At 35.3% G+C, this 21,834-nt stretch overlaps 4 protein-coding genes across 8 annotated transcripts; 2 read left to right on the top strand and 2 right to left on the bottom strand.

Annotated features, from left to right (window-relative positions):
* Positions 1-1,625: 1,625 nt before the first annotated feature.
* Positions 1,626-21,453, top strand: LOC120207462 (photosystem I reaction center subunit N, chloroplastic-like). The gene is made up of 5 exons (XM_039206916.1): positions 1,626-1,637; positions 10,098-10,100; positions 20,749-21,055; positions 21,139-21,264; positions 21,346-21,453. Exons 3-5 carry the CDS (start codon positions 20,765-20,767, stop codon positions 21,433-21,435), a joined length of 507 nt encoding a protein of 168 aa, XP_039062847.1. The 5' UTR covers positions 1,626-1,637; positions 10,098-10,100; positions 20,749-20,764; the 3' UTR covers positions 21,436-21,453.
* LOC120207429 (probable pectinesterase/pectinesterase inhibitor 51) lies at positions 2,424-4,205 on the bottom strand. The gene is made up of 2 exons (XM_039206879.1): positions 3,272-4,205; positions 2,424-3,194 (listed from the first exon to the last, which is right to left on the bottom strand). The coding sequence occupies exons 1-2, from the start codon at positions 4,203-4,205 to the stop codon at positions 2,515-2,517; spliced, it is 1,614 nt and encodes a 537-aa protein (XP_039062810.1). The 3' UTR covers positions 2,424-2,514.
* LOC120207458 (zinc finger CCCH domain-containing protein 38-like) lies at positions 6,473-14,869 on the top strand. Of its 5 annotated transcripts, none has more exons than XM_039206910.1 (4): positions 6,473-6,574; positions 10,928-11,504; positions 11,948-14,339; positions 14,677-14,869. In XM_039206910.1, the coding sequence occupies exons 2-4, from the start codon at positions 11,095-11,097 to the stop codon at positions 14,704-14,706; spliced, it is 2,832 nt and encodes a 943-aa protein (XP_039062841.1). In that variant the 5' UTR covers positions 6,473-6,574; positions 10,928-11,094; the 3' UTR covers positions 14,707-14,869. The 5 variants fall into 5 exon arrangements, with proteins under 5 accessions (XP_039062841.1, XP_039062843.1, XP_039062842.1 ...); XM_039206912.1 differs by lacking the exon at positions 6,473-6,574 and having other exon boundaries at positions 10,782-11,504; positions 11,948-12,673; positions 12,719-14,339; XM_039206911.1 differs by lacking the exon at positions 6,473-6,574 and having other exon boundaries at positions 10,782-11,504; positions 11,957-14,339.
* LOC120207460 (chromatin assembly factor 1 subunit FAS2) lies at positions 16,345-19,847 on the bottom strand. Its single transcript, XM_039206915.1, has 12 exons — positions 19,645-19,847; positions 19,308-19,419; positions 18,933-18,959; positions 18,752-18,824; positions 18,182-18,285; positions 17,876-18,090; positions 17,699-17,795; positions 17,445-17,517; positions 17,166-17,254; positions 16,937-17,075; positions 16,735-16,835; positions 16,345-16,648 (listed from the first exon to the last, which is right to left on the bottom strand). The coding sequence occupies exons 1-12, from the start codon at positions 19,756-19,758 to the stop codon at positions 16,434-16,436; spliced, it is 1,359 nt and encodes a 452-aa protein (XP_039062846.1). The 5' UTR covers positions 19,759-19,847; the 3' UTR covers positions 16,345-16,433.
* Positions 21,454-21,834: the final 381 nt, after the last annotated feature.

Below are 21,834 nucleotides of genomic sequence, written 5' to 3'. Positions count from 1 at the left end.
ATCAAATAAATAAACTGCACTCACTTTAACACTTTATTTTTAAAACAAAAATCAAAATATAAGCCTAACTAAGCTTTAGATTTAAATCATTTGCCTTCCACTACTTTCAATACACAATTCATCAAAATTTCATATTCAGGTAGTTTGCACAACCTTCAAACAAATATTATTATGTATTAATATATATACTGAAAAATTATTTTGTTTATACCAATGAAAACTAGACTCGAATAAAAAACTAACCATATAAGGCAACTCTTCTAGTTCAACTTGTATGATTAATAGCGAATTTTCAAAGTTGAGTGACAGAAGCTATTTTGAGCAGAATCTGTTGCCATGTTTTCTGACTTATTCACAATTAAAAATTCATATTTTTTGCGTACACCTCGAAATCAGTCATCATCTATTTTAAACGAATCTAGACTGACATACAAATCTAATGGCGTAGAGATCATCCTCTAATCAATTCTTTATAATTTATGGTGAATTTATAAATTCACTGTTCAAATCATAATTTCTAGATAACTTTTCTTAATTAGCATCCTTAGCTTAATTTCATAATTTTGTAAGCTTAATAAATGAACGTTTAGGCTAGAATCACATTAGGAGTCACTTCTTACCATAATAACTCTGTCACTGGCTCATCGCATGCCAATGTTTGTACGATAACACAAATTAAATGCACTCACCTATGGTTGAATACCCCATGTCACTTTTGGGGAACTTTTTGTTCAATTTCAAGCATGAATTCAATCTCCTTAAAACAAATTCATGTTATTCTAGTCATCACAACATCAAATTTAATCCAAATCAAAATCATCTCTTAAAATGTTAGCCATGGCCAATTGATATATAAGCACCTACACATCATTTTGGTCATTATAGGCAAATGAGGGTATCGATACTGTAAGGTCAGTATCGATACTAAGGGTAAGAAATGGGTTTTAGTTCAAGAGGAGTATAGAAGCAAATGAGGTTTCCCAAAAGCTTTTAATTACTTCCTAATAAGACTATAAGTGGAACAATATTAATGTTTAATTCAAACGTAGAAACCAAATAATTAGTGACAAAAAAGACTAGCATTGTTTGATGCTCGAGAAATGATTCAGACACCCGAGTTCCTTTAGAAAAGCTAGTGGAGTAAAAAGTATAGATGCGGTTTGGATATACCCTTAAAACCGACTAACTAAGGCCAAGACATAACACTCGCAAGGGGTGGGTTAGTCAGTGATATGGTGTCCGATGTAGAATTTCGAGAGGCATATCCCAGTAGACTAGAGGAGTGCATGAGCTCCCAGATGCATTAATCCCTCAACCGTACCATGATGTCTACAATAGCATAGAAAGTGAATATCGCAAGGATATTCAATAGGCAAATCAAATCCGTAAACTTGATAGTTATCCTTTCAGTGATATGCAGTTAATATGTTTTAGCTATTAGTGTGTCGCTAAGCTAGTTAGCTCAGCCTTCGGATTGTTTTCGTGGGTAGGTTAGTAAATCTAGCAAGTGAGGAGTAGTAGATAGACCAAAACCTAGTTCAGAACAGTGCAGATTCAGAGTGCATCTCAACATTTTTGAAAGGGCATGTATATTTGTAAACTTTATTGTCCAGTTGAGTCGTAGTTTCAGTAAAGTGGTATGTATTATTTTTGTAAAGTGTAAATATTTTAATTTGGAGCTCCTCAGAGTAAAGATTTTGTTTATTCTTTAGTTTATTTTACAATTGTTTATATTTAAATAAAGTAAGAAAAAATTGGTCAGTCACTTCGGTGGTTTCGTGTAACACCTTAAATCGATCGACTTTGTGTCGTGCTATCTAGGGTGTTACATATTATTATTGTCCATGCCCATAATAATATTTGATTAAGGATCTTTTAATAATAATCATATTATTATATGGACATTATTATCTTTTAGCTTATTTAATGTACATAAATATAATAAAAGAAAATAACAGTAATGCCTTTATTAAATAAATACGATAAATAATCTATGACAGTGTAATCATCATATGATTCGTCTTTAGACATACTCTAACAAAATTAACCCTTAGAAAAAAGATAAATGAAAAAGGGGCCAAACAACCGAAAACATGTCAGAAAACATAAAAAAAAATTATCTTAAAGGTAGATAAAAATGTATCATACATACAGACTTATTGAAAATAAAAAAAAATATAGACATTTGACACTTATCAAATAAAGTTTGAACCAACGTCTTTTTAGAGGTTACTATCCTTTCAAATTAAAATGTATTTTATAGTTTTGTGATCGCTCAATATGTGGTACTTAACCATTCAAGTAATATATCCAGATTTTCATGGAAAATATGACAATGACAAAGTCAAGATCTTATGCCACATAATTCTCCTCACACGATTTAATTTAACGAGAAGCATAGGGCATAACCATCATCTCCCCATTATAAATCAACATTTTTCTGTTTTGTAGTATAACTTAACATATTTAGTATTGTTTTATCCGACAGTTATGTTTATACTTTGACATCTGTAATCATTTGGGAATCCATTCATCTCCTTGAATGAAATTCTCAACTGAATAGGTATGTACAAACTGTGGTGGAATTTGGGTACTCCATGGAACCCTCTTGGAAACATCGGATCCTCTTCCGGTGTTCCCAAATTCTCCATAGAAAAGAGTCTTCAATCCAATGTCGCCACTCCATGGCGTCCATCCTTCTGGACTTACAAGCTTTTCGATACTACAATCTATGAAAACCGTCCTCGAGTATTCCTTCCATGGCCTTCCCAAATAGTTATTGTGCACTTGAAGATTCTTATTGTAGTGTCTCATGTACTCTTCCGTTCCATTGATAATGCAATTGTGGAAGACGAAACCGGTTGATTCAGCTGGGTCGGTTCTGCCATGAGCCGTGATGACATTGTTGTCTCCTTTTTCGGGATTTGATGTTCGAGGAGCGATCAAAAGTAGGCAATCCTGAAACACAGAAGCCGATGTTCCGAAGATGAAGTCCACGTTGCCTTGGATACGACAGTTTTTGTAGAATTGGCGGAGTGAATTAGAGCACAGGGTGTCTTGATTGCCGATGAATTCGCAGTTCTCGATCACTGACATGTCACTGTCTGATCTGAATGCCACTGCTTGGTGGCCGTCGGAGCCTGCCGTGTTCTCGATCGTGAGGTCTCTCGCCATAAAACCATCTCCAAGAACACCTGCAATACATCAAAACCATATGTGTATATAACAAACGAAACCCTGAAAAACAAGTGATAGAAGGGAGAGGACAGACCCACAGTAGGAGAATTAAAGGTATGGATCCCAGGTTGGTGCACATTTAAAGAACCTGTAATAATGGTTTTACCCATCCCTTCCCCCCAAAACATCACATTCTTCTTCTCAATCGCAACCCTCACTATTTCACGGTACACACCGCTCCTTATTCTAATCACGAAGCGACGCGCTGAGTTTACCGGCGCGGCGTTTACGGCCTCTTGCACCGTCTTGTAAGTACACTCTATATGATCTTTACACACTGTTACGTCCACCTTCAAATTCGTTGGAACCCCTCCTTTAAATCTCAACTCCGGTTTCCGACCCGGTCGGCCCTCGTAAAACCCGTCTCGTTCCGTTTTGGGAGGGGTCCACGAGGCGGTGTTCTCCCCGTGATTATCATAGGCCACCATCATGCTCAAAGCATTGCTGCTGATCTGCTCCAAAGTGTCCAGAGACGACATCACATGGGCGATGGGCATGGCGTCGTTGATGCGCTTGAGCGCGCCCCAACTGCTTTTTTGATAGCCATGGACCGCACTCATCCATGCACGTGCATCTTTTATCTTCCCTTTTGTCAACGCGTCGCGGACTAATTCCATGCGGTACTCCGAGAAAGAAAGCATCTCCACGCAGAAAAGGACGACGGAGGTGTGGTTAACATCGGCGGTGACGCTGTCGCTGACGTCTGCCACCATGGATTGTGCTTTCTTAAGGTGGTCCTTGGAGACGGAAATGGCAGATTGGATCATCTGGATGGTGGTTGGATTTGGATTGGGAGGGAGAACCAGAGATGTTTCACAGAGTTGCGGGAAGCGAGTGGCTTGACATGCATGCCGGATCGGAGACGATTTAGAGACGGAAACATGGGCATTTCCATGGTGGAAGACACCAGCAGAAGAAACAACGGCAAAGGAAAAGAGGCAAACGAGAAAAATAATGTTTACGGCCATGATTTTGGTTTATGGGAGAAAAGATGGGATGTTCATATAGGTTTTGATTTCATCCAAGCAGATTCAGATGAATATCAAAACACCAATTAGCGTTCAAGCATCTTTCCTGGGATTTAGTTCACGTGGGTGGCGAAGACGTAAGCATAGCCTATCCAATTTTCTAAAATAGTATATTTTGTTTGATTGCGCTTTCATACTTTCTAGTCCCTATACTATTCTAAGAATTTTGGATTTAATCATTTTCATTATAATATTATTAGATACTCCAAATTAAAAACAACACTAAATTTAAGTGATGGTGTAAAATTTTTCTAAAACGAAATTCAGAATATGAATGATAAGTAAAATATTATAGGTGGAATAATACTTGATCACTTTTTTGGAGTTATTAAATGATTTATTATCTTTATATATGATTTGATCTCTTAACTATTGTAAAGGAGAAGGCGTTGATTTATTTATTTAAATTCATAAAATCGAAAATATTTTTTTTATCTTTCTTCTTCCTCTCCCCCCAAATGTATTATATATATATATAACTGTAAACGGTGGATTTTATGTCAAGTCAAACACTCGTTATTAGGTTAACAAGAGTTAATGGTTAAGAAACTAAAATATATTGATCTGATAACGTAAGCGATCCTTTTTAAATTGGTGACTAAAATCAAATAGATCGCTAACATAAGAGATCGCCAATATAGTTTACTCAATTTTTAAGTATAGAGATTGAACTTTAAATTTTGTTAAAGTATGGGGATTGATGGCATATTTTAACTATTTGAAATTTTTAAATAGGCCCATGTCCATGATAAACTTAATCAAATAAGATCTTAATATTTTTTTGGGTTAAATTTAACCACATTTGATTTGGATTGAATTGTAAGGGAAAATTTAGAATCTAAAATAAACAATCATGTTTTTGAGTACTTAACTATTTTGATCACCTAACTATTCATTTTAGTCACTTGTCGTTTAATGATGATGTTGATGTGTTATCATAAGATAATATACCACATCATCATTGAAAAAAATAAAAATACCAAATATGTTGAACTTTTAAAGGTAGTTGAGGCATGATTTTAAAAACAAAATAGTCGGGTAACCAAAAAGGAATAAAAGTCATAGTAAAGGTTCTAAGTGTGTATTTTACTCTTTATTTTTTGATTTTATTCTAACAATAACATGCTTACATGCATGGTTTTCAGAACCGGACCGGTTAGCGAACCGGTCATGCTATCGGTTCACTGGTTCAACCGGACGACATCATAATTATTTAAAAAATTAAATAAAAATACCAAAAATATTTAATAAAAAATAATTTTTTATATTACAAGTCATATTCAAAGCAAGTCATAACATATATAAGTTAAAAACCATAAAATCAACTGAAACAAAATGATTCAAATTAACTACAACATAATATTTAAGGTAAAACATAATAAATAATAAATATAATTATATAACTATAATTAAAAAATAAATTTGGGGTTAAAAAATCATAACAAAATGATATTGTTTGGTTTAATTTTTTTTTTAAATAATCCCACATAGCTAAGAAACATAGAAGAGCATCCCAAAAGTCTAAAGAGCAAAAATATGAGAACAAAACAATCTCACATTGCTAAGAAATATAGAAGCGCATCACAACTAACTTCTATAAATAATAGAGGTAATTTGGCATTCAAAATCATGGAGCCTTTTGGTGAGCATTGAGTGAACTATTCTTTAACTTCAATCAAGCTCGAATTTTAGGCTTCAATCGAGTTTCTAATTTTTTTTTTGAGTTCAAGCCTTTTTGAGTTCAAGTTTCAATATTATATTTCGAGTTTGAGTTGAACTTGATAATTTTTAGCTTGTGAATTTGAGTTGAGTTGAGCTTACTTTTAAAGTTTTCAAGTTTGAGTCGAGCTCAGTAATACTCGAGTTCGACTTAACTCGTTTAACAAACGACGTTGTTTGGTCTATTTTTTTAAAAAAAAAACAAAAAACCCGATTTTTCCCGATTTTTCTCTATTTTTTTCAGTTTTCAGCCGGTCTGGTTCGAACGGTTCAACGATTCTGACCGATTTACTAATAGCGGTTCAACCGATTTAAATTAAACTGGACTAAACAATAATTCCTGATTAAACCGATTGAACCGACCGATTCGATCCGATTTTTAAAACAGAGCTTACATGTGTTTTTTTAGACATGATAATGGTTAGTTTACCCTATTATTTATACCTAGCGGAGCACTTGAGCAGACCAAGTCTCCTTTTCGAACTCAATACTCTCGTCTTGATCCATTGAATTATTATTGGCTGCTCTACTCATACTTTCTCTCCCCTTTCGCTCGATTCTTACTCATTTGCATCTTCCTTGTTCTCATGGTGAGTCCTTTTCTATCTCACTCTGTTCCGATTGTTTCTAGGGTTATATCTCGTCTCTGTCTAAAAAACTTCGGCTTTATCCTGAGAAGGAAAACTAATTAGGGTTCTTTTTAGGGTTTCAGTAGCTCTCTTGATTAATGGGTCTCTGATGATTTCTTTGGATTTTACCTTGAAGTCTTTTTTACTTATTTAAAAGTTTCCCGTTTTCTATCTAGCAACTTTCAGGGTGGTTGCAGTTGATTGAGTTGTTGAATTATTATGAAGGCTGAAAATCCTTGCTGGGTTTTTCCTCGTTTATTTTTCAAGCCGTTGAGTCTTCGCGCTGTGCTTTCGTGCTAAAGTTTCTTTTTTTTTTTTTGTGATTGTATTTGCTGTTTTAGATTGAAATTGAGCTAGATGAAAATAGGAGACAATTGACCGACTGGAGATTTGTGAAAATATATTAGAATAAATGATAGCAACTTTTTTTTTTTTTTTGCTGAGATTGAAAGCTCATAGCTTTCTATTGTTTCTTGGATAGACATTTGGATTGTTAAGTTCTAAGCTTAAACAAACTGATATTCTAATCTTACAGATAGCTAGTTGCTCGATTTAAGTGAGGATATTTGCTCAGTTTTTGCTACAAAAAAAAAGTTGTACTACGCTGTCTATCTTTCAGATGGCTAGTTACCATGTTGAAAGAATTTTTTTGTGCAAAATAGTGTGTTATTGTTACCAGTGATAAAATAGAATTTGAAAATTTTATGTAGTTGTTAGCTTGTGACCATCTTTTTGTTGTTTAAATAGTATTTTAGGCATCTATCATTTTGTGTAGCAAACACTATTTCCTTGTGGGCTTTGTGATATCTGTTTGCTTGAGTCGTTATTAGGTTTTATCGTATTTCCCAGAGATTGCTTAACAACATGAGCATAGATGGCAGGTTAGATAGTCCTGTGAATGCTATAGTTCTATGTATCATAAGAGTACATTTGTTAGGGTTCTAATATCAGACATAATTTTGCTGCAGTACTTTTTACAAGGTCAGTGGTTGGAGGAATTACCAACTGCACTCCTTAACTGATGCAATTGTTTTTGCAAAGGAATTCCTTCCTCAAGTGACACATTGGATATGAGCCCATATTGATGCATTAATAGCAGTTTGTTAGTGAAGAGAGCCAAAGTTTTTGACATTGCATATAAAAGTCTGGATCATAATTCAAGAATGAAAAGTTTCTTAATCTTTGGAGTTTGTTTTGCTGAATCATCCTGATGGTCAATATCATTGTTATTGTGGAGGGAAGGATGTGTTGTGAAGGAATACATATTGCTTCCATGCATGAAATGGCCAAAGATCATGTTTTTGTTGGTTGGAACAAATGTCTACAAGTACATAACCTGAATGTATTTCTCAACATGATATAAAGCAGATAAATTATATAGATGGTAGTTCATTTGTGTATATTGAGGAACATTTTCTGACAATCTAAAGAAGAGTCAGATGATTTATGTGCCAAATTGGTGATAGTACATGAATTTAGCTTGTTTTACCGTCACAATTCAAATTTTATTCCGGTCCTAGTATTTGAAATTTCTCCATTATCCAAAATATAAAGCACATTATCAGAATAAAAATAGTTTTCTTCATTTTGAGAATTGCTATATTTATGTATTAAGATGACAGGATTTTGCATTTTAGTATTGTAAGAGCAATAAGAGTTCAGGTCTTGCTGGATATCTGGTTTTTCCTAGTTCTAATTATTTGATTGTATTGATTTGATTTATGCCCATTACTACAAAAATTATACTTCTAAATTTGAGGATATTCTATGCCTGATGATGTTGAGAAATAGGCATTATGAGGGTGCTATACTGAGCTTTCGATTGCTATTTGTATATTTTGGCCTTTAGACTTGTGCTACTTCTTCATGTTTCACATTATGGTAAATTTAATCTCTTGGTTGGATATTTTTATTATGTGCTTGGATGCTCAAGATATTAAGTTGAAGAGTTTTTAAGTTCTAACTTTTTTTGGTGTGGGTATGAGTGGATCCCTTTTTTTCTCATATTTTGGATGTTTTCACCTTACTTGGTCTCTGTAAAACAATGTGCTAATCTGCGTTTTACATGTTCCGTATATCACTGTAATATAAGCAATTTTTTTCTGAATTTTACTGAATTCTATAATGTCACTTTCTTTAACATATGTTGGGTGGAAATTTTCTTGCCTCATTATTGAGTTAAATTACATATATAACTTGGGGGACTACTAGAGTCCAATAAAGGCTTTTTGAGATATGTAATTGCATTTGAAAGTTGGCTTAATAGTGTTTGTTGCTATAGATTTAAAGTGGTGGCACTTGAGATTTATTGTAACGTATCAACTTTAAGGCATGCTATGCCCTGCTGGTTGTTCTACCTTGACATAATCTTTTTTGTTATGAGACATGGGATGAAACATGTATTTGTAGCATTTCCCTTGTGTTAGTCCTTGCTATGGATTGAAATGTTATAGACACTATCTGCTGAATTGCTAGAAAATCTTAATGTGTTCCTTGGAGATGTTTTATAGTTTGCTAATCTGAAACACATTTCATTGAGATATTTCCTTGGTGTAGTTTGTATGTGCAACATGAAGTATGATGCTAAATGTACTCTCATGTGTTGGGATCTAATCGGTATTTAGTGTTTTCTCTTATTCTATAATTGAGTAGCAGTTTTCATAGCTATCACCAAACAAATGGGGCAAGGTTGTTGAATTTGGCAGCTTTGAATTGAATGGTTGGGTGTGGAATATTCAAACCAGAAGGAATCTGTGTGATTGGGAATTGGATCAGTGGCTGGATTTGATGGAAAAACTGAAGGATCTTAAACTGTCAGATTCAGTAGAAGACTTTCTATCTTGGTCTGCAAGTGGTGATGGACTGTTTTCGATAAAATCTTGCAGAAATGCATTCGGAAGGGAGTCTGGGGGCTCTGATTTGTGGTTAAAAGGGGTGTGGTTGGAATTGTCACCACCACGTGTCGAAGCTTTCCTATGGCAGTTAGCTCATCAGAAAGTGGCAGTAAGAGCAGAATTGGTGAACGGAGGAATGCAGCTAGGTGATGATATCCTTTGTCCTTTTTGTAAAGAACACGAGGAATCAGTACAACACTTATTCATTTCGTGTTATGTAGTATGGGAATTGTGGAACAAAATAGCAAGCTTTTGGGATCTAGCCCTAGTCTTTCCAAAGGACCCTCCTTCTTTGCTTAGTCATTGGGGTGAGTTGAGGGTGAAATCGTTGATTTGGAAATTCATTCCGGGAGTCGTATTTTGGTCTATTTGGAAAGCTAGGAATGAAATGGTGTTCGAAAGATCTACTCTTGACAGGCAGTCTCTATTTTTCATTATTAGATTCAGATTATCTAAATGGTTTCTAGCCAAGTGCCCTAAGTTTCCTATTCAGGAGGATGTGCTGATAGGTGACCCATCTCTTGCAGACGGTATTCAAGTTCATAAATTTAAGGATTGTCAGGTGATTCGTTGGATCCCACCCCCTGTAGACTATTTGAAGATGAATGTTGATGGAGCTGTAAGACTAGATGGCTCGGATGGAGGTATAGGAGGTATTTTAAGAGATTGGAATGGCTGCACTCTCCTGATTTTTTTAGAAAATGTTGGTCAAGGTCCCCCTCCAGTTGCTGAGTTAAAGGCTATAAAGAGAGGCATTGAAGTATTTTTGTCTTCTTGTTGGGTTTTTGTTGGTAGGTTGATTGTCGAGAGTGATTGTAAGTCTGCAGTGGATTGGATTCAGTCCCCGGCTTTGGCTCCTGTTTTTCTATTGCCTCTAGTTAAAGAGATCTCAACGCTCATCTCTGATAGGGTGCATTCAGTTAGGCTGATTCCAAGGGCGTGTAATGGGGAGGCAGGCAATTTAGCAAAGAAGGGGATTGGTTGATATTATGGTCTAATCAGTGGTTTTTCCTGTTTTGTATTAGTGGGTTTATGTTGTTTGTAGAGTTCTTAAGCTTTATGGTATCCAGTATGGACTTGTTAAATCTTATGTAATTTCTTGTGATCAATAAAATGTTTAAGGCACTCTTTTTCTCCTTCCGCTGATTAAGGAGCTTCCATTCAAAGCTCCATTAATCAAGGAGGAGGTTTTTAACGAGGCCTAAAATTCCTATAAAAAAAAATAGCAGTTTCCATAGGCAAAATAGTTTTTTCAGAAATTCAACAGAAAAATTAAGCTAAATCTGGTTTCAAACAGTATGTAATGCTGTACACTAGTGCTTGCGATTATATCTGAACATTGACTTCTGGATGTGGGGTATCTTTATATCCATGTTCTTATTTTGTTTTCGGAAATTTGACCTCTGTTTAATGAAATCAGGTTTTCCCCAATGCAGCAGAGTGGACATGAGATTGACTGTGATGTGATCAGATCTTGAAATAAATCAATGTTAATCATAAGACAGATGGATGGTCGCAGTTGATTAGTGGCTTAATTCCATATTTCCAGATCATACGGCATCGATAAGAAATTGTGTTTCTGGTGAGATGAGTGGAAACAGAAGACGAGGTTCTAAGTGGAATTCGAAAGAGGAACACCAGCATTCTCTTGAAAATGTACGAGATAGAGCTTGGCCTGCAAAAGCTGGTGTGTCTTTTCATGATAGAGAATCAGCAGACAGATATTTCTCTTCAGAGGTTGGTGGGAAGGACAAATGGTCTGCTGTCGGAGTCGGTGACATGATGAAATCTAAGCATGGACAGCCTATCAGGGAATCTTTACATGGAAGCAGAATTGGCGAAAAGGATGATAATAATGACTTTGTCAAAAATGGTAACACTGTAACTCCATGGGACAGGGATGAGACCTACAGTAGGAAAATATCACCTGGTCTTGACGATTGGAGGCTTAAAAAACGACACAGTTCTCCTAAAGGTGATTGGAACAGGTCTCACAGGTTGGATTGTCTACTTTGTTTATCCTTGGTTGTTATTTATCTAAATGTTATCCTGTTTGTTTGTATACCATTTGTATACCTGACTTCATTTGATCAATGGCTTACGCTAATTCTTCAATGTTGTTACAAAATTGAGTCTCATATATTTAATGTTTCTGTTTTGCTTTTTCATTTATGTTGAAAATATTTATCTATACTAAATATATTACAAATTTTCCCCCATGTTGGTTCTCTTGAAATCTTGTGTTGTTGCTGCGATTGCATCTCAGCTTAATTTTTTTAATACAATGCTTTAGTACTCTCTTAAGTAGTTCCATTATGGTTCATGCTTATTTTTGTGGATAAAGGATTCTGTTTTTCCATCCTTCTTCCTGTGTAACTCTCACCTTTCTTTCGAATAGTATTGGTTTTTTGCTTGTATCTAATCTTAGTTATATCCTCAGAAGCAGTAGGAGCCGGAGCAGAAGTCGCAGTAGAAGCAGGAGCCGGAGTCCAGTTTGTGGAATTAAGTGGCAACCAGGATTCCATGAGAAAACCAGAAAAATATCTGGAGTTTCAACTCGATTATGTAAAGATTTTATGTCTGGGAGATGCAGGAGAGGCAGTCAGTGTCACTTTCTTCACCAAGATATTCAAAATCACGAGGATGGTTGGGATAATAGAAAAAATAGAGCTGGTGCTTCAAAGTATATTACTCACGATGATGGTAAAGATTACCCCATTAAGAGTGGAAGGTCTACTGATTGTTGCACTGATTATCTGAAAGGTAACTGCCGCAGAGGTGCATCATGTAGGTTTGCTCATGATGGTGCTACTGATGGCTTCAGTAGAAGAAAAACAAATGAGGTAAGTAGTGAAAGGGAACATGTCAAGAGGAACCGAGTTAGAACACCAGAACGTGATGGTGAGCGTGAAGCTCGTAGAACCAGTGATATTCCTTGCAAATACTTTGCTGCAGGAAATTGTCATAATGGAAAATATTGTAGGTTTTCTCATCTTGGTCAGTCACGTGCAAGCCCTGAAAGGTCACGTGGTGAGAGAGGTGTATGGGGTCCTAGCCCTGTTAGTTTGGATAAGTTGCACGATGGTGCAACGTTGAGAGATGCAAATGAAGCTGAGATACCCTGGACTGGTCCAAAATGGAGTGATCTTAATGCTTCAAATGATGTGAACAACTCATGGACTTGTTCAAAACAGAGTGATGCCAATGACGGGAACAACTCATGGACTGGTTCAAAATGGATTGATGCAGGTGCCTACATAGGGGCTACAAAGTTGAGCAAGGACACAGTTGAAAATCAGGGTGCCTCCAAACCAAGATACTCTAATTGGTCCATGGATGAGACATGGCAGCAAAACTATGATCTCGATGGAAAGAACATTGAGGGTAACATGCAGCATAAAACAGTTGGTATTTGCAAGGAAGAAGGATTTCCTAGGAAGATAGAACATGCTGGTGATAATATGGGTGTATCTGAACCAAAAGGTTCCAAGGAGTTGCTTGGTGATATGGAAATGTCCCCAGAGTGGAATTATAGGATCCAATCTTCTGTTAAAAAGGAACATTCTTATAGTTCAAAATCAACTCCTGTCGAAACACTTTTACCTACTCAAGAAAAGAATATAGCTAAAGAGGCCATGGGTCAGGTGCATGATGGTTTTGCAGCTTTGCAGCCAACATTAACTGAGAAATCTAGCATTCATCAGGACCACACGAGGGGCAGCTGTGCTGTAGCACTGCCATCTGTTAGCAGTGCCCGTAGCACGAATTCTAATTCAGACATTGATCTAAATTTGTCTACCAACGTATTGCCATTGCCAATCTTTGACCAGCCTGGGCCAAGTCCAAGTTCTGTGCCTTATTCAAACTTAAATGCTGTTGCAAATAGTCAATTGTTGATCCCTTCTAATGAAGTAAATATGAAAGGTACCCAACGTAGCCTGCTGTGTCAAGAGGAGAAAGCGAGGAACAAACTAGATGCTGGGGATGCAAATATATTACACGGTAATTCTGGATCTCAGACTATGGCAATCAATGAGCAGGTCACCCAACTTACCAATCTTTCAGCCTCTCTAGCCCAGTTATTTGGAAAGGGACAGCAACTTCCATTGCTTCAGGTTGCTCTTAATTCCCATGATGGAATGCAGGTAAATTCTTTTGTGAACTCTGGAGGTCATGTTGAGTCATATTCTGTGCCTACTGTACAGCCAGGTCAAAACATTATATTCTCAAAACAATACGACCCTATATCTGATGGCATTGAGCCTGCCAAGAAGCAGGGCACAGATGCTAAGCCTTTGGTGTTTACAGTACATCCTGGTGCAGAGAAAAAAACGGCAGATGGCCAAACTGAACTATCGGCTAGTAAGTTGTTATCATCATCTCTTTTGGGTAATAGCGGTGATGATTATCATAATGGTAACAGTTCCAAAAGAGAGCCTGATCTCGATAGCGATAAGCCAAACCAGCTGGAGCCTGTTGCAAGTTCTGAGGGGAAGAAGGAAAATGGAGGAGTTGAGGAAACCAAGAAAGCTGAAGGGGAAAATGGCCCATCAGAGAATATAGATGCTGATGACAGGACTGGTGAGGGAAAGAAAAACAAGGATGGTAAGGGAATCCGTGCTTTTAAATTTGCACTCGTTGAGTTTGTCAAGGATCTCCTCAAACCAACATGGAAGGAAGGTCACATTGGCAAAGAGGCTTACAAAAACATTGTGAAGAAAGTTGTTGACAAAGTGATTGCCACTTTTCAAGGGACGAACATTCCTCAAACACCTGAAAAAATTGATCAATATCTGTCGGTTTCAAAACCGAAGCTTGGCAAACTTGTACAGGTGAATGCAACTTCCTTTTAAATTGAAGGGTTTAGAGATGAGGTGAGGGGAAGAAAAAGAACATGAGACCTTCCCTTTGTTGTCTTTTCCCTTGTGCTTTGCATTCATATCTTGCTTTCATTTAAGCCATCATTTGCATGTTTTGTGTTATTAGTTATCACCTAATAACTTGTTAATAAACAGGGAACTTCAATGTGCATTTTGTCATTCAAGTTGCAACTCATTGAAATCCATGGTTCAAGTTGATAGAGAGATTCTTGCTATGATTTTATGATTTCTTAGACCGTTCCATTTCATGTGTAATTTGCTGGCCTTACAAAATTTTATCCTGTTGCAGGCATATGTGGAAAAGATTCAGAAAAAATGAAAGAAACCGGGGATCCTCATATCTTTTCGTGATATTATTCTTATGGTGACATATCGGAGCTATGGCAACATCCGTTTTTTGGCCTCCTGTCTAGTTTATGTACACACAAAGAATACTAACGTCGTCAATTTATATTTATGTTTAGTCCTAAGAAGTAGGTTTATAACTGCATGTAGATATTTTGTTGGAAGTTTAACATATGGTGCTAGCACCTGCTTTCCATCTGTATGAGTGACTGCTTTTGATGATTCAAAATCTAGTGCCTGAAACAGTTATTATAATTTACTCTACTCACCATCATGCTTGCTGAACAATGGTAGTTATGCTTCAGTACCCATATATGATTATTATATGGGTTCAAATAGGGGTGTTCATTTGGTTAAAACGGTGGCCGATCGAACCGAAATACTTTTAACTGAATTAATTGAACTTTATTTTTTCTTTAATCGTTAACCGAATCAAATTTTTTTTTTTTTGAAAGTATTAATCGAACCGAATAAATTTTGGTTAATTCAGTTAATTTTTGAATTAATCTAAATTTTGTAGAATTTTAGAATTTAATATTTTTAATTAAAAATAAATTAGAATTAATTTAAATAATATCTAATTAATTTGATTCAAACATTTTGTATTTAGTTTTGAGATTATTTTAATTAATTAATATTGATTTGAGTTTTAAATGGGTTTTAAATGGATTGGGTCAACTAAGTTTCTTAATATAATTATATTTAAAGGTTAATTTGATTAATTAATCGATTTCGAATCGAATTAATCGTTAACCAAATTCTAAAAAAACCTTAACCGTTCCCCGACCAAACTAATTCGATGGCCGACCGAATTAATCGAACTAATTCAATTCGGTTAGTAAATTCGGTTAAAACCGAATTTTGAACACCCCTAGGTTCAAATAATTAGGGTTGTAAACGAGCCAAACAAGAAACTTGGACTGGAATTTGATCAATGGCTTTTTAGCTTGGGCTCAACTAAGTTGTTTTGTAATTAGATGATGAATTTTCAAAATTATTTTAACAAAAAATGGAACATGGTAATTGTAGCAATAGTTACAAGAAAACAAAAGCATGTTTGAACTTTTGAGACTGAAGAACAAGACAATAAAGTTCAAATTTTAAAAATTGTAAATTGATGTTGAAATATACATTATAAACAAAAGGTTTGTTTTCTTTAACTAAACAAACTTTTAATACTTGAATTTTGTTTCATTGGTATCTTCAGCCACTCGTCTTTTTAAGTCAAATTTGATAATAATAACAAATAGAATTAGATTGATGACTAGCTTTTCTTAAAAATTTAAATAGTAATAAATAAACATCACACGTCACTATCTTACCTATATTTATAAATTACGATAAAAATTTAAACCGTAGAAGTTTTTTTTAACCTTTCATAAGCAATCACGTAACATTCAAAAGATTCTTCGTTTCGTCAGGGAGATGGTATATATATATATATATATATATATATACATACATACATATATATATATATATAGAGAGAGAGAGAGAGAGAGATTCATGGTTTTCTTGTTCGGTTGGATGAATGCATGCACAGAGATGCTAAAATGCAATTCCTGATAAACCAAATATTACATCCAATTATGAATACCATAAATGATACATGATCATGATAATATCAGGGATATATGATAACTAGTTCAACACCATGCAAACAAAAACAGTTGACAAAAAAGTACCATAATCATGACAATATCAGGGATCGATTGCCATCGGAGTAATTCGCCGCTTGGCTGGCTTATTTGATATGGGAGTATTCGCTAATATTGGTGATACCTGTTTCCCATCACTCTTTTCTGCACATTCCGACATTTTGTTATCTACTGCGACTGGATCATCAACTTCGACCACCATGTCACCAGGGTTCTGGACAATTGAGCTTGTATTCTCAATGTTCATGATTTTAGGTTCTAGAAAAAGAAAAAAAAAAAAAGACCAAATGAGTAGAAAATTGGTAGATGAACATCACAATATAAATGGAGACACAAGACTAAACCTGATAGAGAAATGGGTAGTCCCAGTTCGTCCTTCTCAAATTCTATCAATGTACAATAACCATCTTGAGAGGACAATGCCAAATAACTTGCGTCGTATGACCTTTCAGCATTAAATAAAACCAGACACTCAGAACTACAAATGATAGAATTTAATCAAAGAATTAGTCATTAACTATCTACTTGGGAAGTCATAATACTTACCAAGCAATGTCAGTTATGGCTGCATAGTGAAGGCCAGCCAAAATTGCTATTGGAGCCACACTCTCAGTATCATAAAGATACAATGAATTCAAAGTTGCAACAGCAAATACAAGGCGATAAGGAAGCTTGAACAAACCAGCTGCGAAGTCAGGATACAAAACTCAAGATTACCATTAAAATTCACGGTGAACTCCTGAAGAAATGAGCAGTACCAGTGAAAGATAGATACCTTGGTTTGTTCCCCTAAGTTGGAAAGCTAAAGGGCAGAATCGAACTGCAACAACTGGTTTGCTAGCACAAGGGAGCTGCAAAGAAGGTCTGCTACACAGAAATGATAAAAGCTAATGTAAATAAGATATCCTTTTTTATCAAAGCTAATGTAAATAGAACTTAGTCCAAGCAATTTAGATTCTGAAATTCATACAATATTGTCAGTATGGCTGTTTTGCATTAATAAGTGAAGATGTATATTCATTATATTTAAAAGAAAAATAGGAAACGTCTTTACCTAGAAAGGTCTTTTCTGGAAAAGACATAAGTGGAGTTTATTGTTTCAGATGAAGATGATATTTTATAAGAACCTGCAATGCAAGAAATGTCAAACAAAATGCAATGGTATCAATGGAAGCAAAGCAGCATGTACATGTTCTTTATAAAAGCATAAACGATGTGAGGAGCTACAGTTAAATTCTGTAAGTGAAAGTGGTTCAGAGCTATATCCATAAGTATGTAATTGAACTATACATGCATTTGAGTGAATACCTGCTGGCACCAGTAAAAATGATCCATCAGGTGACCAAGCTAATCGACGGAAGAATGATGGAAGTGTTTCGTCATGAAAAAGATGGTTTTTTACCGACTGCATCTCAAACCATGTATAAAGTTAGTTACAAGTAAAAAATATACCTTGAATACAGAAAACAATAAGAAAGTTGCAACCTTAGCATCATCTATTGGTTGCTGTTCTGCCTTTGTGATGGTATGTTGACAAATATAATTCAGCTTCTCAGCACCCTTTGTTTTTGTTTGAGGCTTACTAACATAAATTCGGCAAGTCCTATCTGAACTGAGAGAAGCAATATACTTGGACAAGGGATCCCAAGCAACACCTTGGACATAATGGAAATGTCCATCCAATATCTGATGGACAGAACCTGAAGATGATAAAAAGCTATAATCATAATGATTAAAAAATAATAATAAACAAAGCGTTTTTATCAGTATTCTGGATAATCTCGTTTATACCTTTGTTAACATCCCATACAATACAAGAATTGTCAACAGATCCAGAGATGAGAAATGCGCCATCAGTTGACCATTGCAAATCCAGAACATCTTTACGGTGAAATCTAGGCAAGAAGAAGCCCGGTCATAAGAACAGAACTCATAGCAACAATACCAGACTGTAAAAAGGTAACCTATACCGAAAATTTAATTTCAATATTAACTATCGAACAGGTGAAGGAAATGTCAAAGTCCTCTGGTTGAATCCAAATATAGCTGAACAAGGTTAGATTAGACTGCTGGTACCTACAGGCATTGTGATCACAGTTTTTACATATGTTTTAATGTTAATATGGGATGCATTTACCTGCAGTTCTCAGAATATAAATAAAGTTGATAGAATCATCACTGAACCACAACAATTTGTTAGTATTCAACCTCACACTTACTAATTGAAGGATCAAAATAATTATTTTAGCCAAGGAACTTTCAACCTAATCAAGTTTCACCCAAACTCGAAAATGAAAAACCAATTTGTAAGAAACAACAATTTTGTAGAAGCTGTATAATGCATTCAGATTAACGCCTTACAACAAACTTTTGAAAACTTTCCAACTTTGACCAGTTTCTGTAGTGTGCAATTTCCATATGATCAGTTCACCTCCTATCAAACAGAAAACTCATTTTCAGAATTTGCCGACGCTACCAAACTCTATTAACAAAAATAATTAGAACAGCACCATATTATATGAAGAAAATTTAAATGATATACCATCGGCACCAGAGGCAAGTTGTTCTCCTGCACAGCATAAAAAGGACAAGATTATCTCAGCCATCAAAGAGAATAGAAAACTTAGATTTGTGTACAAGTTAATTTTATCTTAGATAAACACAACTTCAAAAATGGGTCATAAATTTAAGAAACTATAAACTACATTTATTTCTTAAAATGTTACAAACGGAGTGTAGATACAAGAAGATATGCAAAATTGGAACAGCAATCAACTCAGGCTCAAGTGAATAGACATTGAAATTCTGAGCTTCAGGCAACTCGAGAGATTAATACTCAGTGTGCCATTACATGCCTTCACTGGGATCCTTATATACAATAAATTAAGCACTCAAAGAAGGGGTTTTCATGTATTACCCGAGGGAGAGAAGCGAAGGGCATTAACAGCGGAGCCATGGTAAGAGAGACTATTTTGATATGAAGCAGTGGGCAGTTTCTTCTGCACTTGGCCTGAATTGATTACCCATAGCTGAAAATTCAAAAAAAAACACACACACACAATAATCGAATCAGCCTGGCAGGACACTCAATTACCAAAATAGAATCGATATTAAACCTTGAAATCCCTTGCCTAAGACATGGTTTAACTCACCACTATGGTTTAACATAGTTCTTGATTGCATAAAAAAAAGCAACAGGAGAAATGCAAGGATGGATAAATTAAAAAGAAATCTTGGAGGAGAAGAAAGAACACCTTGATATCGAAATCAGCGCCGCCGGTGGCGAGAAGACCGGAGATGGGATGGAAGTCTAGGGTAAGGACGGGCTTAGTATCGTGCCAATTTATCTGAACCGTACCTCCTTTCATAACTTCTCTTTAAGCCTGTAAAAGAATTGAAAGAATATGATCTGGTTTTTTTAGGGTTAGGCTGAGAGAGTGGAGATGAGACGAGTTATGAAGGTGACTTGTTTTTAGCGCCACTTCCAATTTGGCGGGAAAATGTTATTCCCTTTTTTTCCCTTTTTTATCCAATATTATCTAAAAATAACAATAATTCTTTTAATCAATAAAATAATTTAATTCATACTATCACGATGATTATTGATTTGATTTATTAATCAATTAATTTATATAAAAAAGATAATCAAAGTTTTTATGACACAAAATTCAATTAATTTTCTCCTTTCGAATCGAACGTTAAAAAATATTTATTTTATTTTCTTTTTAATTTTCTCCCAACATAAAAGCCCTATAACTTTATGAATTTTTTTAAAAAAAACTAAAATGGTTATAAAGTAGTATCATCCTATTGTAATCACTTGTGCTCAAACATGTTACGTCTAGAAACAACAACGATTTCTTTAACCAATAACGTAAATTAGTTGGTACATGAATTTTCTATATATTTTAAAAAAATTATTTTTATAAATTTTGAAATATTTATGTCCTTTTAATGATATAATAAGTTTATTGTGTGTCATACCATCATATGTCATTATCTTATTAAATAGTTAACTATTTAACAATCAAACTTTTTGATCAAAATAAAATAAAAATGTCAAAACCCAAAATTTAATATAAAATGAATGGTTGAACCGAACTGATCTCATGAGAGATTGGGAAGCACAAATTTAGATTCCAAAGTAGAGCCGCATATGAACCTTGCATCGCCCTGTGCCACATGTAAGATAAAATAGAAGGAACAGCAAAGTTTGCCAATAGGGGTGAGGCAATCTCAACCTTATCCACACTCCAACCACAATCTTTTATCCAATTCTTCATCTCATCTTCACTCCTTATCCCCACGATTCTATTATACTACAACAACAAACCCAATTCACCTCCAAAAACTCTTACTTCTTTTCTGACAGAAATGGCAGCCATGAACTCCAGTGTTTTGGCATGCAACTATGCTGTCTCTGCTGCCACTGGATCATCCGAGCTTGACACCAAGCTCCCTTCACTTGTGTCTACTGGTCACAACAAGTTTCCTGTGATCAGAGCACAGCAGCCTAAAGTTTCTTATTCCAATGAATCAAGAGCCAGTGAAGGAAGGAGAGCAGCTGTGCTCTGTTTGGCCGCTACCCTTTTCTCCTCAGCTGTTTCTTCTTCAGCAAATGCTGGAGTCATTGATGATTACCTTGAAAAGAGCAAAGCTAACAAGGTCTGGTTTTTTTTTCAATGAAAACTACTGCTGGGGAGACTTTTGTAGCTTCAGAATAATAGATTTAACCTGATTTGCTTCAGGAATTGAATGACAAGAAGAGGTTGGCCACCAGTGGAGCAAACTTTGCCAGAGCATTCACTGTTCAATTTGGCACTTGCAAGTTCCCTGAGAACTTCACTGGCTGCCAGGATCTTGCAAAGCAAAAGGTTCTAATCCTAACACCTGCATCTGCATCTGCATCTTTTTCCTAGTTGATGATATCCTTGTTGGTTTTTTTTTTATTGCAGAAAGTACCATTCATCTCTGATGATTTGGCCTTAGAGTGTGAAGGGAAAGACAAATACAAGTGTGGTTCCAATGTTTTCTGGAAATGGTGATTAGATCCGAATGTACTTTTCACTTTCAACATATGCATCTAATTTCCCCATTTTAGTAGACTTTCTTATCCATTTGTTTTACTAGTTTTCACGGACTTTAGCTACATGCTTATTTCATTTTAGCACCTCCTACAAATTTTCCCAGCAGTTGCAACTTGCATCTTCAGAAAATCAACTCAACAAACAATATATAGGAACAAAGAATGAGATGATTAATTATAACAACAACAACAACAACAACAATAATAATAATAATAATAATATAACTTTACACCAGTGAAATAAATTATGTCTATGATGACTCAGCTGGTTGAATGAACCCTGAGCATGCCATTCATCTTCAGAGTATCAAAAATCAAAAGTTAAAACCGCATTCTAAGGTCCATTCGACTACGAGAC

Source organism: Hibiscus syriacus, unplaced genomic scaffold, assembly GCF_006381635.1.
Source record: "Hibiscus syriacus cultivar Baekdansim isolate YM2019G1 unplaced genomic scaffold, ASM638163v2 tig00014773_pilon, whole genome shotgun sequence".
NCBI lineage: Eukaryota > Viridiplantae > Streptophyta > Magnoliopsida > Malvales > Malvaceae > Hibiscus > Hibiscus syriacus.
The sequence above is the reverse complement of the archived record's forward strand: the minus strand, read 5'-3'. Positions and strand labels throughout refer to the sequence as shown.

Coding starts and splice junctions, on each gene's coding strand:
- LOC120207458 (XM_039206910.1), top strand. CDS start 11,095: ATGAGTGGAAACAGAAGACGAGGTTCTAAGTGGAATTCGAAAGAGGAA. Junction 11,505..11,947: donor GATTGGAACAGGTCTCACAG/GTTGGATTGTCT, acceptor TTATATCCTCAG/AAGCAGTAGGAGCCGGAGCA. Junction 14,340..14,676: donor AGCTTGGCAAACTTGTACAG/GTGAATGCAACT, acceptor ATCCTGTTGCAG/GCATATGTGGAAAAGATTCA.
- LOC120207429 (XM_039206879.1), bottom strand. CDS start 4,205: ATGGCCGTAAACATTATTTTTCTCGTTTGCCTCTTTTCCTTTGCCGTT. Junction 3,195..3,271: donor CTTTAATTCTCCTACTGTGG/GTCTGTCCTCTC, acceptor GATGTATTGCAG/GTGTTCTTGGAGATGGTTTT.
- LOC120207462 (XM_039206916.1), top strand. CDS start 20,765: ATGGCAGCCATGAACTCCAGTGTTTTGGCATGCAACTATGCTGTCTCT. Junction 21,056..21,138: donor AAAAGAGCAAAGCTAACAAG/GTCTGGTTTTTT, acceptor GATTTGCTTCAG/GAATTGAATGACAAGAAGAG. Junction 21,265..21,345: donor AGGATCTTGCAAAGCAAAAG/GTTCTAATCCTA, acceptor TTTTTATTGCAG/AAAGTACCATTCATCTCTGA.
- LOC120207460 (XM_039206915.1), bottom strand. CDS start 19,758: ATGAAAGGAGGTACGGTTCAGATAAATTGGCACGATACTAAGCCCGTC. Junction 19,420..19,644: donor GCGCTGATTTCGATATCAAG/GTGTTCTTTCTT, acceptor TTGAATTTTCAG/CTATGGGTAATCAATTCAGG. Junction 17,518..17,698: donor ATTTTTACTGGTGCCAGCAG/GTATTCACTCAA, acceptor CTTGCATTGCAG/GTTCTTATAAAATATCATCT.